Source organism: Schistocerca cancellata, chromosome 9 (assembly GCF_023864275.1).
Source record: "Schistocerca cancellata isolate TAMUIC-IGC-003103 chromosome 9, iqSchCanc2.1, whole genome shotgun sequence".
Classification (NCBI taxonomy): domain Eukaryota; kingdom Metazoa; phylum Arthropoda; class Insecta; order Orthoptera; family Acrididae; genus Schistocerca; species Schistocerca cancellata.
Window position 1 is genome coordinate 327,663,732 of NC_064634.1, and position 14,783 is coordinate 327,678,514.

The following is a 14,783-nucleotide window of genomic DNA, read 5'->3' on the forward strand; positions in this document are numbered from 1 at the left end:
TTGAAATGGAAGAAACTCCTTCAGTCAATGAGATTCCAGGCTGAAGACATATCTAGGGGCATCCTGGACAGCAGTGGGATACAAACCTGTCTGTCTTCCATCATACAGCCTGACAACCAGGAATAATGGTCTGGTGTGCCATTTCTTTTCATAGCAGGACCACTTAAGCTGTCATCTGTGGCACCATTACAGCACAGCAGTTCATCAATGATATTCTATGACCTGTTTTGATGCCCTTCATGGCAAGACCTCCTGGTCTTACATTTCAGCAATATCGTACTTGCCCACACATGGCAAGAGTTTTTACTGCTTATCTTTATGCTAGTCAAACTCTATCTTGACCAGTAAGCTCACTGGATTTCTCCCCAATTGAGACCATTTGAAGCAGTATGGGCAAAGCCCTCCAACCAGCTCAAGATTTTGATGATCTAATGTACCAAATGGACAGAATATGAGAACTTCCAACAACTCCATCAAGCAATGCCAAACTGAACAACTGCTTGAACAAGGACCAAACCTGGATCAAACTGTTATTGAGTTGCTCAACTTGTGGAGCTCTTTCTCTTGAATAAATCATCTAATTTTTCTGAAACTGTAATCATTTGTTCGTCTGCACATGTACATCACATCTACCAATATCTGTCCCATTCCAGATATATGGAGATAACAAAATTACTGTGTTGTCAAAAAGTTATAACTGTGTTCTTCAGTTGGTGGAAATTAATTCATATGGGTCAAGAAACTCTGGCCAAGTTCACTTTAAGAGTGTTAATGAACTAAAACCATATAATTTCCAGGAAGATGCAAATGAGGAGATGCTTTTTGTCAGTAAACAACATAAAAACACACCTTTCAAGAAAGCCCTCAATGTATAGAGAAAAATAAACAAACAAAATGAAAATAAAAAACAAGAAGTAAACCTGGTCATGGAAAAAATGAATTGTGGTAGAAACTTTATGTCAACAGGGCAAGGTCAGTATCTTGTTTTAACAACACTCTGTCACAGACGCATATGTCAACAAAAATGCATAGTCTTTTGATCCAAATTGTGTTGAGCACATGTGTAATCAAATTAAATGGTTTCTAAATTATTATACATTTGGCAGTGAACTTCAAGTCCATTCTGGTTACAGTCAAGTTATTCCTTCATAAGGAAAAGGTGACAAAGATGGAGTGACAAACATATGTCAAAAGATTTATTTATGACACAAATTCAGTTTTGAATACTCCCTCTCAAAAAAATAAAATAAAAATAAAAATAAAATAAAATAAAATAAAAATGAAGAAATGTTACAACAGATAAAACACCAAGGAACAACAGTAACGATGTTCAAACAACTTACAGAACTGCAGTCTGGTGGCATCTTTGACAGCTGCCAATATCTTGACAGGTGAAAACCTTATTTTCAAGGTCAAATGCAACAAGAGAGGGCTTCACAAGGAAACTTAAAACCTTGGAATGCAGGGCTACACTGACAAAAAAGCATAATACAGCATTTGTAGGAAGTCAATACAAAACACTGTATACAAACAGCATCACCAGTATGCTGGTGATGTATCACACTGCAATTATGTAACTACAGCTGAGTGGACAGCATGCCAGCTTGTCATGCTGAGGGGCCCGGGTTCAATTCCCAGCTGGGTTGAATATTTTCTCCGCTCAGGGATTGGGTGTTTGTGTTGTCTTCATCATCATCATTTCATCCTTATCAATGCGCAAGTCACCAAAGTGATGTCACCTCAAAACACTTGCACCAGGCAATTGGGTCTACCCACTGGGAGACCCTCACCACACCCCATTTCATCTCATTTCAGTGTCTGTATTCTGGAATTATAGAATATCTTTTTTTCATCTTCAGAAATTGGCACAATTTGCCTTATATTAAATGGCAAATCTCACATACACCACCAAATGATCAGATATCCCTGTTAATACATGTTGTTAGACTTAATATCACAGCCTGACTACTTTGGAACCACTCTACTGAAAGAAATATAACATCCCACTCAAAGAAAGTTATATTTGTTTGTAATGAGAAACAAATCAACAATGTCAGCTGACAATGAGTGTCACACAAAACATGTTATGAGTGTCGTTTGCTTGCACTGACTCCATCTACACATTGTCAAAAGAAAATTGCAAGTATCTAAGGAAACACTGGAGAAAATATGCTTTATGTGTTTTAGAAGAGACATCCAGTATAAGACTAATGTTTGAGTATTTCATACCTTTACTTTATTAAAATCTGTCCCTGTATTTGTACATGATGAATTTCAACTATAGTGTTTTATATTTAGCACACACAACAATAACATAACGCATATTTCAATTGGTCACTTGGACGGCCAATTTCCAACAGAGTTCAAAGCTGATAATTAGCTTTAAGAGTGTGCTTCTATTCTTCAGTCAATCTGACATAAACTGTCCTATCAATCTCTAACAGCTTTTCACCCTCATCCCTTTGTCCAGTTCTGTAATTACCTTACCACTCCATCAGATATTCTTTATTTCCTATTTTTGTTCCTATTTTATGTTCTGTAATGTTCTGCAGGGCTCACATTATTTAAATGCTCCTGGAAGAGTAATAGTATGGTCATGAGGCACCTATTAGCTTCCAAGCAGAATTGAATACACACAATATTTAAACAAAATATTTAAGCATACACAATACAGAATTATTTCCAGGAAAATACATGTAACTCCTTGCAATAACATTCCTTACAAATATGTAAATTAAGATTAAAATTTTAATTCTAATAATGTTATTCATAGACATGGGTTTTTTGGGCTCCTCATGACTAATACTTTATTAACAATATTCCATCTTCAGTCACAATATTTTTATATTTTAACTGCTGTCCAAAGCATTTTGGAGCTATGAAAGATGATAGACAGTAATTAGAAAATAACAATATTGTGACTGAAGATAGAATATTATTAACAAAATAATGCTACTATACTAACCTGTTGCTGTATTGCCACCAACAAGCATGTATTTTTTATCTGGTTGTTCTGCTAAAATACTAAATATTTCAGAAATTTGATCAACTTTGAACCAGTCTTTTGTCTGAAATTGTAAATGGAGCGGAGGTATTTCTGTGGAAAGCTGCAGTCCACATTGTTCACTTCCTTTTCCTCTCAACTTGCAACAGGACTCCCCATTCTTAAGACACATTTTGTCCTGCAACATATCCTAGACAAGAAGAAAAATGTTGAGTTTAATGTGTCATATTTACATTTATTAAACAGAGAAAAAGAAATACCCAGTATTTGTCCATGTTCACAAATAATTGTATGGTAAGTGTTTTGTTGCAAGTAAGAGAAACTTAACAGGGAAGATACACTGAAATTCAAATAGTATTCAAGACATCAGAGAGGCAAAAGCTATAAACACATGGATCACATAGTGTAATAATTATTTACTCACCTCAATATCCTGTGCTTTCTCCTTGAGATGAGGAGGAGCATCACTAGCAAGACTTTTGAAAGCATCAAGGATTGGACGATATCCTGTGCATCGACATATGTTACCACCAAATGAGTTCTCAATGTCAGCCATGGTAACATCTTTTCCATCTTGTAGCAAGCTGTTCAAAATACATCTTTCTTATTGTACCTTTGGCAGAAAATGTAATGAACTAGGTGTACTCCACAGATAGAAATTCACAAAATTGTTCATACAACATTCTGCTTGTTCAATTACAAACATGTGACCCTACTTAAATTTTCCCCGGGTAACAATCATAAATATTGAAGCTCAGTAAACAATGGAAAACCTGGGATGGAATAACAATAGTACAAGTTGGACAGACAGCTATTCACATCACATAGATGAGGCATTGAGTGACATCCATGCCCTTTTGAAAGTAGACTAGTCAATATTTTTAAGCTACTGGATAAAGTCCTTCATCAGATGTAGGACCATCTCCTCCCTTTCAACCTCAATCACACACACCTTCATACATGCTCAGCTCACACAAACATGGCCACTGTCATCTCCTGTCCCTGAGGCCTAAGTATATACACTCCTGGAAATTGAAATAAGAACACCGTGAATTCATTGTCCCAGGAAGGGGAAACTTCATTGACACATTCCTGGGGTCAGATACATCACATGATCACACTGACAGAACCACAGGCACATAGACACAGGCAACAGAGCATGCACAATGTCGGCACTAGTACAGTGTATATCCACCTTTCGCAGCAATGCAGGCTGCTATTCTCCCATGGAGACGATTGTAGAGATGCTGGATGTAGTCCTGTGGAATGGCTTGCCATGCCATTTCCACCTGGCGCCTCAGTTGGACCAGCATTTGTGCTGGACATGCAGACCGCTTGAGACGACGCTTCATCCAGTCCCAAACATGCTCAATGGGGGACAGATCCGGAGATCTTGCTGGCCAGGGTTGTTGACTTACACATTCTAGAGCACGTTGGGTGGCACGGGATACATGCGGACGTGCATTGTCCTGTTGGAACAGCAAGTTCCCTTGCTGGTCTAGGAATGGTAGAACGATGGGTTCGATGACGGTTTGGATGTACCGTGCACTATTCAGTGTCCCCTCGACGATCACCAGTGGTGTACGGCCAGTGTAGGAGATCGCTCCCCACACCATGATGCCGGGTGTTGGCCCTGTGTGACTCGGTCGTATGCAGTCCTGATTGTGGCGCTCACCTGCACGGCGCCAAACACGCATACGATCATCATTGGCACCAAGGCAGAAGCGACTCTCATCGCTGAAGACGACACGTCTCCATTCGTCCCTCCATTCACGCCTGTCGTGACACCACTGGAGGCGGGCTGCACGATGTTGGGGCGTGAGCGGAAGACGGCCTAACGGTGTGCGGGACCATAGCCCAGCTTCATGGAGACGGTTGCGAATGGTCCTCGCCGATACCCCAGGAGCAACAGTGTCCCTAATTTGCTGGGAAGTGGCGGTGCGGTCCCCTACGGCACTGCGTAGGATCCTACGGTCTTGGCGTGCATCCGTGCGTCGCTGCGATCCGGTCCCAGGTCGACGGGCACGTGCACCTTCCGCCGACCACTGGCGACAACATCGATGTACTGTGGAGACCTCACGCCCCACGTGTTGAACAATTCGGCGGTACGTCCACCCGGCCTCCCGCATGCCCACTATATGCCCTCGCTCAAAGTCCGACAACTGCACATACGGTTCACGTCCACGCTGTCGTGGCATGCTACCAGTGTTAAAGACTGCAATGGAGCTCCATATGCCACGGCAAACTGGCTGACACTGATGGCGGTGGTGCACAAATGCTGCGCAGCTAGCGCCATTCGACGGCCAACACCGCGGTTCCTGGTGTGTCCACTGTGCCGTGCGTGTGATCATTGCTTGTACAGCCCTCTCGCAATGTCTGGAGCAAGTATGGTGGGTCTGACACACCGGTGTCAATGTGTTCTTTTTTCCATTTCCAGGAGTGTATATATATATTATTTATTATTTTGTCAGAAGTACTAAGTGTATAATCAAAAAAGTAAATCAATCATTGACATCAGTTTATACTTTCAAAATAATGGAGAACAGCAATCAGTCATCCTTTCCTTTCAGGCTTTATTGAAGCAAATCTAGATTTTGGCTAGTATCTAGCCATTACCAATGTAGTATTTCAGAGTTTTAGTACATGCCTTAGTACATTAGTCCCCTGTTGTTCAGGCTCCTGTCACTGTTAATTCAAGACTACTGTCTAATGGAGGTAGGCTTTGCAGAGCACACATCAGTTGGTTGTATGGAAACCATACAGCCAACCAATGTGATCTCCAAAAAGTCTATCTTCATTATACAGCATTCTCCAATGAACTGTGACAGAAGCCCAAACAACAAGCGACTGACATACTAGGGCATGTACTAAAATTCTGAAACACTGCACTGAAAATGACTAGTTACTAGCCAAAATCTAGATTTGCTTTAAATAAAGCCTGAAAGGAAAGGATGACTGATTGCTGTTCTCCATAATTTTGAAAGTCACATCACAGTTGTTGAGTACATTTCACATTCCTTATACAAGATAATTGAGTAGTTTGTACATTGGTTGAACAAAAATTGGCCACATTGAGTGCATTTGATGTTGCCTTCATCAGATCTCTCATGGTGCACATGGCTGGAAATACCAAACACTGTAGCAGATGGCTGTTATCCAACAAAGCACCACATTTACAAAGAAACTGACTCTACAGGAAAGAGTCACTTCTGCAAGCTAGTCTTGCATCTCATGGCACTAGAGTATAGTCAGTTGAGAGCCTTCCATGATATTCACTTCTCTGAATGACCAGGAGGGAGCTTTTGCTTTGGAATCAGTCAGTTCTCCTCACTTGCTGTGGTGTTCCTGTGGGAGCTTCGGTAGGTCCAAGAAGTTCTGTCTTGATTTCAGCTGAGGATTTGCTGACTGGCGACCATATAAATGGTGGGTTTCTATAGTCATCCCTTGCTTTTTCAGATCTAGCAGCTATGTTGGGTCTAATTTCAGGAGGGGCTATGGTATCAAGACAGTGGAGGTTATCTGTGGGTGTAGGACTTAGCAAGGCATGATAATTTGACAGGTATCATAATGCACCACATCAAAGTTTCCAGCATTGCTAGACTTGTACAATGCCCAAAATGGATATTCAGCATTGGAGTAACACAGCACTAGTGTGCTAGTTCTCATCTTGTGCATGTGAGCTCCCGATGTGGTATCTGTCAGTTTTCACACTACGATGTTTCTGACAGAAACTTTGTTTCATGTTTAGGCATAATTTCTTATCTGTAAACATACAGTCCAGACTCACTCCCAGTTGTTCCAGAGTCTACTCAGATGATTTGAAGGGTTTTAGCTACTTATTTGTTTCTGAGGTGGAACGCACGAGTCAGTTTTGACAGGTTTTGGCATGTGGTGATTTTCTTTATGGTAGGTGGTAAATTCTTCCGGGGCTTTAGAGAGGGTAAATTTCATATTTTCACAACAGTCAGCCTAAGCAGTGATTGCACAGTCATCAGTTTAGACAAGGGGCCATATTTAAGGAAGGGGGATGGGGGGAGGATGGCTTCCAGGTTTAAGCCCACCTCCACCAAAAGTGAAATTATAGATGTGTTTTTCTTATACAACTGTGCGTAATGTCATAATAATACTGGTGGAAAACAAGTTTTGACAACATTTCTGCTTCAGTATGAGAAGAAGCAGGTTGTCTGCTGCTACAATATGCCAATGACAGACTGTTTCCAAATGAATCTCTGCATAAAAGAGAATCGCTGATAAATGGCATGATTGTAGTTGTAACCGGTTAATAGTAAATAGAGTTGTTTTAAATATTACAGCTTGTTTATTTAACTCTTTTGCTCGTACATTTTTTGCAGCAACTCAGTGAAGATAATTTTTTTACTATCCTATTAGAATTATGATCAACTGACTATATCTATTTTTTGATAATTTTATTTTTGCAAGTTAGGATAAAAAACTATGGTGCTATATATATCACCACAGCTCCTTTGTGAGGTGTTAAAAGTGTGGTGGTAAATGAATTTTCCACTTTCCTTTTATGAGACGTTATATGCTGCCATTACACGTAAAAAATAATGAGAGCGTTTTCTGTTTTTATGTTTTCTTTTGCTTTATTTAAAAATATTTGTTCTCAATATTAAAGTTTACTAACCACAATTTGAAAACAGACCTTTGAACTTTATCATACAATAAAGGGATGAGCTGATACAGGTCACAATAATGTATATTGCAGAAGCAGAGCAATGTGCTCCGGCAACAGTAGTGACTCCATGAGAAACAGAAACTGATTGTTATAGCAGTTTTCATACACTTACTGCAGTGTACTACCATAACATGTTAGACATATACAGAGGTGGTAAGATGTATTCCCAAAGATTTGGAATATTCCTAAGTTAGTGATAAGTAGACTTCCCAACCATCACAAATGACTGATGAACTTTGCGGTAAATATACTTCCCAAGCCCTTTCCAGAAACTACTTTGGTGGTAACCATACTTCCCAATAACTATTAAAACACTGTTGTTTCGTGGGATACATACTTACCACAACCTGAAGGCTATATTTTACAACAAACAGAAACTACAGCTGATGCAGATGACTGGCACTAGATGGTAGGCGCATACAGAAGTGGTAATGCATATTACCTTAAATGCTGTTCAGAAATACATTTAGTGGGAAGTATACCCCTGTGGTATGTGAAAAGGTTAAACAACATGCTCCATTACACAATAACATGTTACATGTTTTCAGTTTTCCTCTAGTAACACACATCATATTAACATCAATGGTGAATTAAATACCATCCAAATTTTACAGGCACAGTTTCAGCATATTACAGTATCCATACATGAACATTAATAAACAGAAACAATGAACACCGCAGAGATAGAGGACACATTGTCAGAACATGACTGAGCCAGATATGTTGTAGTCTGTGTTGTACACTACTCTCTGCATTGCCAGTTCTTAAATTATTGATATGACAATGTCTGTAAAACCAGTATTACTGAAGCTAGTGTAATGAAATTTTGATTTTGAGAGCTCAGAAAAAGTCCCCTTTGTTGGGTCCTGAAAAAATAATAATCTTTTGTTTACACATCAAGCTCTGACAATTCACTACCAAGCTGTAAGTATGACATAAGTGATTGTTTGCTATCAAATAATGAAAAAGTTGATTACCTCCAAAACCGTTTTGTGCACAACATGACTAACAAATTTCCCTTCATTTTGCAAAGTGGCCATATCATAAGTTCGTCCTAATTTGGATGGAGAAATCTTTTTGGTTAGTATACTCTCCCAAGGAGGGTTGTGTCTTCTGTAAGTACTGTGCATTTTTCACTAATACAAGTATGTGAAAAGATAGTCACCAAAATATTAGAGCTCTGGTAACCTCACAGTTTTTGAAGTGGAAGCATGCTCTTGAATATTTCAACACCCATGCAAGCAACACTCTTCATAAAGCTGCTGTAATGATGGTGAAAATTTTGTTCACATAATGATGAATAAGATGAAATATATAAAACATTGCCTGGACCAAGGCCAAGTGGAGTAGGCAGAAAAAAATAGAGAAAACATTGAGGTGATGATTCTCTGTGGACATCAGGAGGTTACCTTAAGGGACATAAGGACCTCAGGGCTACTGAAACTGACAAACAGGATGACAAGAACAAGGGTAAATTTGCATTATTCTAAAATACCATGTGAAAGGTGATGAAAACCTATGAGCAAGGAATTGCTAAACATGACAAGTACATTAGAACCCAACTCCAAAATAAGATCATCAGTTGCAGCAACAACCAACTTCTGGGAAGGAATGTTCAGTGCATTAATGATGGCAAAGGTTTCATAGTTCTTGCAGATGAAACTGTTGACATTGCTAGAATAGAGCAAACTCTCTCTTCATGTCAGTTATATTTTCCCAGGTCTCAAGATTTGTGAAGATTTCCTGCAGTTTGTTCCAAAGGATTAGCTGGGTCTAGAGCTAAAAACTTGATAAAATTTGGTATTGGTGTGTCATTTTTATGAGGACAGGGTGCAGCATCTCTGTCAGTAAAAGCCCATGGGGCTCAGGCATTCATACAACAGGACTACACTTTAGTTGTATGTTCTCATTGTGGCGCTCATAATCTCATTTGGTAGTCACTAACACATGCAACATTCCACTTATCAGGAATTTGCTAGGAACACTGGAAATGGTATGTAATTTCTTTGGGCCACCAAAGAGCAGGAACATATTAAATGATGCCTTTCAATCACTAATTGATGTTTGAGTCAGGAGTTTGCAATCTACCACACTCTCTAGATTGACTGAGCATCTCCATGGCATGCAAGACCTCAATGAAATGTACAGTTGTGTTGTTTCAGTTCTCGTGAATATTCAAGAATCTGATAACAAAACTTATCCCATGACACCTTGATTCTGGTAGTAGCCATCTGAAGGGAGATTTTGTTGTATGCCCAGATATATTTTTTGGTCTGTTCGGACTGGTTGAGTTCATCTGCCATCAACTTCAATTTCAAGATATAGGTTTTGCAGAGTTAATCAACATTGCCAGTGATTTAAAAAGTGAACTGCTGGCAATGAGAGAAAATGTTCATGATACTTTCTGCCACCTTTACTTAGAAGCCAAGGAATTAGCTTCAGCCGATGGAGTTGACGTCAAGTAACAATGCATTTCTGCCAAGCAAGCATGTCTTGCAAATCAGGACGCCAGTGGTGATCTGTATGGTTACTAGAAAGTGTGTGTTCATACCATTTCTGGATGCTTTCATCAGTTCAGTCCAGGATTGGTTCTTGACTCATTGTAAACATTTTAACAGCTTTAATTGTTTTCTACCAAGAAAAACTGAAGACATAGGTGTCACTGATGGCGTTAAGAATCTCCATTAATTTTATGCTTTGGATCCATTAATCACCAATTTAACAATGGAAATGTCTGAGTTGAAACTCTTCCATCAATGTCGGAGTTGACTGGAGAAGTTGCCTCAAAATGAATGGAAGCTTTGTCTGTATGCAACTGTCAAATTTATGTTAATGTGTTACAGTTTCTACAGTTCTTGGCAGCTCTACCAGTGACAATTGCCACAAATTAATGCAGATTCTTCGCCCCTAAGAGAATCAAGATATACCTAAGTAATACATCTGAATGGGCTCACCTCGATGACAATCCATCAGCAAGAAAGAACTGATGTTGAAACTGCTATATGTGATACGGCAAAACAAAGAGACCTCAATTTTGCTTTTGTACTTTAAATTTCTAGTAAATGGTTTAATCGTTTTTTTCTATTTTTGTATACTAAAATATCAGACAAAAGTAGATTTTATACACTTCAAAGTAAATTAACACCGGCCATGATTATAAAAATAGACAATTAATAGGACTGATGCAGAAAATTCTCTTAGCAACTGGATTATGTTTTATTAAAATTATTGAAAGTTCATAAACTTATAAAATTAATTTTCTGGTGTATTCATAACCTCAGTAAACCGTTTTAAATCATTCTCATAATGCCATTAGTGTTCTAATCAAACAAATGTAAACCAATGATAAACTTTATAATTTTGGACATTAAATTAGTACAGATCAATAAAATTGATTTTCAATTTGAGCTATTGTATAAATGAAAGGCACAGCCCTCCTTCCCACCACCACCCCTCTTCAAAAAAAATACACCACTGCTTCAGGCAATGGCTGACCATCAGTGTAGATGTTGAATAAAAATGGTATAGTACCTGTGATGAGTTGTATCTTGAAGCCATCCACAATATGCTATGTCAAGTATAATATCTCTGATGTACACTTTCTTTCTCCTCTGAAGCCAGCTTGCAGTGGTATACGAAAAAACTCCATTATTCCTATCAGTCTCTGAAAGATGGGCCTCTCCAGTACTTTAGAGAGATGACAGAGCAAGGAAACAGGCCTTTATCTTTTGGGATCTAGGTGATCTCTGTCTGATTTAGAGATAGCAATGACTGTATTCTTCTGCTAGGCTTTGGGGATCTTGCAATCCTGGGCCCAGTTGTTCATTAAATCTAATGCATTGGATCAGGACCAAAGTTCTTAGCCTGCTCTACTCATATATCATCTAATCCTGCTTTACCCAGTTTGCACTTACTCAGTGCTAATAGTAGCTCAACTTCAGCAAAAGGTGGAGACAGGATGTTACCCTTGCTCACTCTGTCATGTTATTGATTTCTTAGTTATCTTCTATTTTGGGTTGGTTTTCTATTTACTAGAAGTTATTGGGCAATTTGGTCTGCCTTTATATTAGCATGCATGCTTGCTTGAGTATTAATATTGCTGAGATGGCCTAGGAGTCTCCAGGCATTCTGATTGCTCTCACTCATGTTGTAATCTGCCATTAACTAAATCAATTCACCTCTCTTAGCCACAGATACTGAGGAAAGTATACTTTATGTAAGATTTGATGTTTATCTGCTGACAGTACCCTTTTCATATTTCTCACAATATTCTTCAAGCAGAGTGGATGTTTCAGGTTTAATGCCCTTGATATAGATGGTTTTACAGCTCCTTGGAAATGACGCCTTTGACAAAGCTTGAATATTGTCAACAAAAGTGTCATACTCTTCTTAAACTGGTGCAATGCTCAGAGTTTTCTCATCAAGTAAACTGGAGAATTTTGCCCAATCAGCCTTCTTAAAGTTGCATTTGCTTTTAAAATGACTTCTTGCTGTCTCAGTGATGGTAAATTTTATATGGGATTGATCTATGTTGTGTATTTGGTATTGGTGGCTGTACAGTTTTGGTGCATGTGTGCACAATACTTTCTCTAGCAAAAAGAAGGTCCAGGTCATAGCCTCATCCTCATATTCCAGTGTTGAATGAAAGAGAAGGTTTGCTGTTGTGAATAAGGGTGAAAAGGAAAATTTCAGTCCATGACAGAGCTGCTTCACCATTTAATTTCATCATGTGCATATCTCCATACATGACTGTGGCTGGTGAAGTTGCCTATCACAATGGAGGCTTTAGCTTCATCAAAGTTCTGGTGTGGAATGAAGGAAAACTCTGTTGCAGGAGGTTTATAACTTAAGGTGACTAAATAGTTACTTATTTCCAAATAGATAATTGAAATATTGTTTTCATATGATTAGCAAACACTGCACACTTGTAAATTGGGTTTCATAAAAATGACACTTCCATACTGTGCATGTGATCATTCAGCAACCAGTTTCATGCCAGGAACAAATAGATATCCCTGTGTGTTTCCTGAACACATAGAACATCACATAGCTTGTCATGACAAAGTTCATGCAATAGATATTTCTTGCATGATGACATACCTTTATTGTCTACAAAAATGACAACCAACTTGAGTTCTGAAAAGTACTGTTTGTTAGATTTCATGTTATATATCTCTGTTACTTGTAGTGCAAGAGAATCAGCCATTTAGGGAAAGTCTTAGTCTGCTGTGCAGGGAATGTCCAGATACAATGCAATTGCAACAAACAATATCCTTTGGGGATGCTGCTCTTATTTCCCCTCCAGTATATATGTGCATGAGTTGTGTGTAAATGAATGTATGTTCTTAAAGATCCATAGATTTCTGCAAGCAGGGGAACAGACAAGAGGTGGCACGTGGCTCCTTCCCTCCCTAATAAAACACTGACATTTGCCATTGGAAGTGCAGTCCAAAGAAATATCATAAATCCAATATAATATTATGATAAGAAAAGATTGCTACTTGCCACATAGAGGAGGCATTGAGTTGCAGACAGGCACAAAGAAAAGACTGTTAAACATTTTAAGTTTCTGGATAGAAAGTCCTTCTTGGATGTGTGTGTGTGTGGGGGGGGGGTCTGTTACAAGAGTTCATTCAGTTGTTTATCATGTTATGTAGATTACATCATGTGAAATCATCAAAGATATGAATGAAGCAAACTGAGCAAATAAATCTGTACACTTTATTAATTATAAACCATCAATTTACTGCTAGTGTTCTTCACTCTTATGCCAGCTGAATTTAAATCAGAAAGAAAGAAGTCCTGTCTTTCCAGTTATACTAAATAGCTGTTGTTTATCTCTCATTAGTAACTTACTATTTATTTGATTACACTGGTATTTTCATTCAGCTTTACAATGACAAAACCACTAGCCATGCAGCTAACATAACTTTTCAGGTCTTGAATCTAGATATTTCGATACCTTCCAATTGCTTGCTTTCTGTTTGATGAGAGCTTGCTGAATGTCTTCGCACCAGAGTAGGCCTACATGAATCCATTATGAACTCTCAACAAGGAGGCAAACTTTAAACAACAGTTATTGTTATGTCTTGTATTGTGACTGTGTACATTACAGTTCTATTGAGATTGTTTTCTATTAACAATAACAAAAACCATTAACAAATAAATTTATTTGAAAATGGCTGTAAGACTCCAGATAAAATGGCTTCTGCAAATATACAGTTATCTATTCTACACAATATTCTTACTGCTTACTTCTGCTGAATAAACACTTAATTTAGTTTATGTGTACTGTTCCTGGAGATAATTCCACAACACAATACAGAGAGGAAATAAGCAAAAATGTGTGAACTATGGCCAATTTTGGTTGTAAAAATGCAGAATTTGTTGTGGGACATTGTGAAATACTCTGTGGACTGATGAGGTTCTGAAAGGTGGCAGCACTACATGTAGCTTTCAAAATGATAGCTATAATGGAGCTGCGTTCCACGTAGAGAGCTGAGTTTCTTTTAACAGAAATCCAGAGCATCATGAATATTCATAGACACTTACAAAATGTCTACAGAGTCCTGGTGGTGAACAAATGCATGATGAGTCATTGAGCGAGGCATCTGTCATCATTACAACAAGGTTGCCCAAACCCGTCTGATCTCCCATTTGCCATCTGGCCACACTCTACTGTGGCTCCTGGAACATGCAGCTACTCTTGTTTGAGGTGATCAATGGATCAGAGTCAAACACCTCTCTGTTCAACTGGATGATGGGGATGTTACTGAGGCAGCAAGACGTTGGCTCCAGTCTCAACCAGTAGAGTGTAGAGTGGTAGGTGGAGGCATACAGGCTCTCCCAGTAAGCTGGCATAAGACCAGTGTTGAACTGACATTAATCCTGAGTAAAAAACATCTTGCTTTCAGAAAAAAATGTGTTGCATTACTTATTGAATGGCCCTTCTACCTTACTTTACAGGCATAGTCCTGCAACAGACATTTATCTGTCAGGTGGAAATTTCGAGAGAATGAGGTCTCCAGCCCAGATTTTCCACTGCTTAAGTCTCAGTTAGTAAATATTTCTTTAAACAAA

At 38.7% G+C, this 14,783-nt stretch overlaps 1 protein-coding gene across 1 annotated transcript in view; it reads right to left on the reverse strand.

The window, feature by feature from the left end:
• The window catches only part of LOC126100961 (uncharacterized), a 239,951-nt gene that overhangs the window by 132,933 nt on the left and 92,235 nt on the right, over positions 1-14,783 (reverse strand). Inside the window, exons 5-6 of the mRNA XM_049911623.1 lie at positions 3,429-3,588; positions 2,966-3,194 (exon numbers count right to left, since the gene is read on the reverse strand). Coding sequence (XP_049767580.1) covers positions 2,966-3,194; positions 3,429-3,588 — 389 coding nt within the window. The remainder of the gene's footprint in view (positions 1-2,965; positions 3,195-3,428; positions 3,589-14,783) is intronic.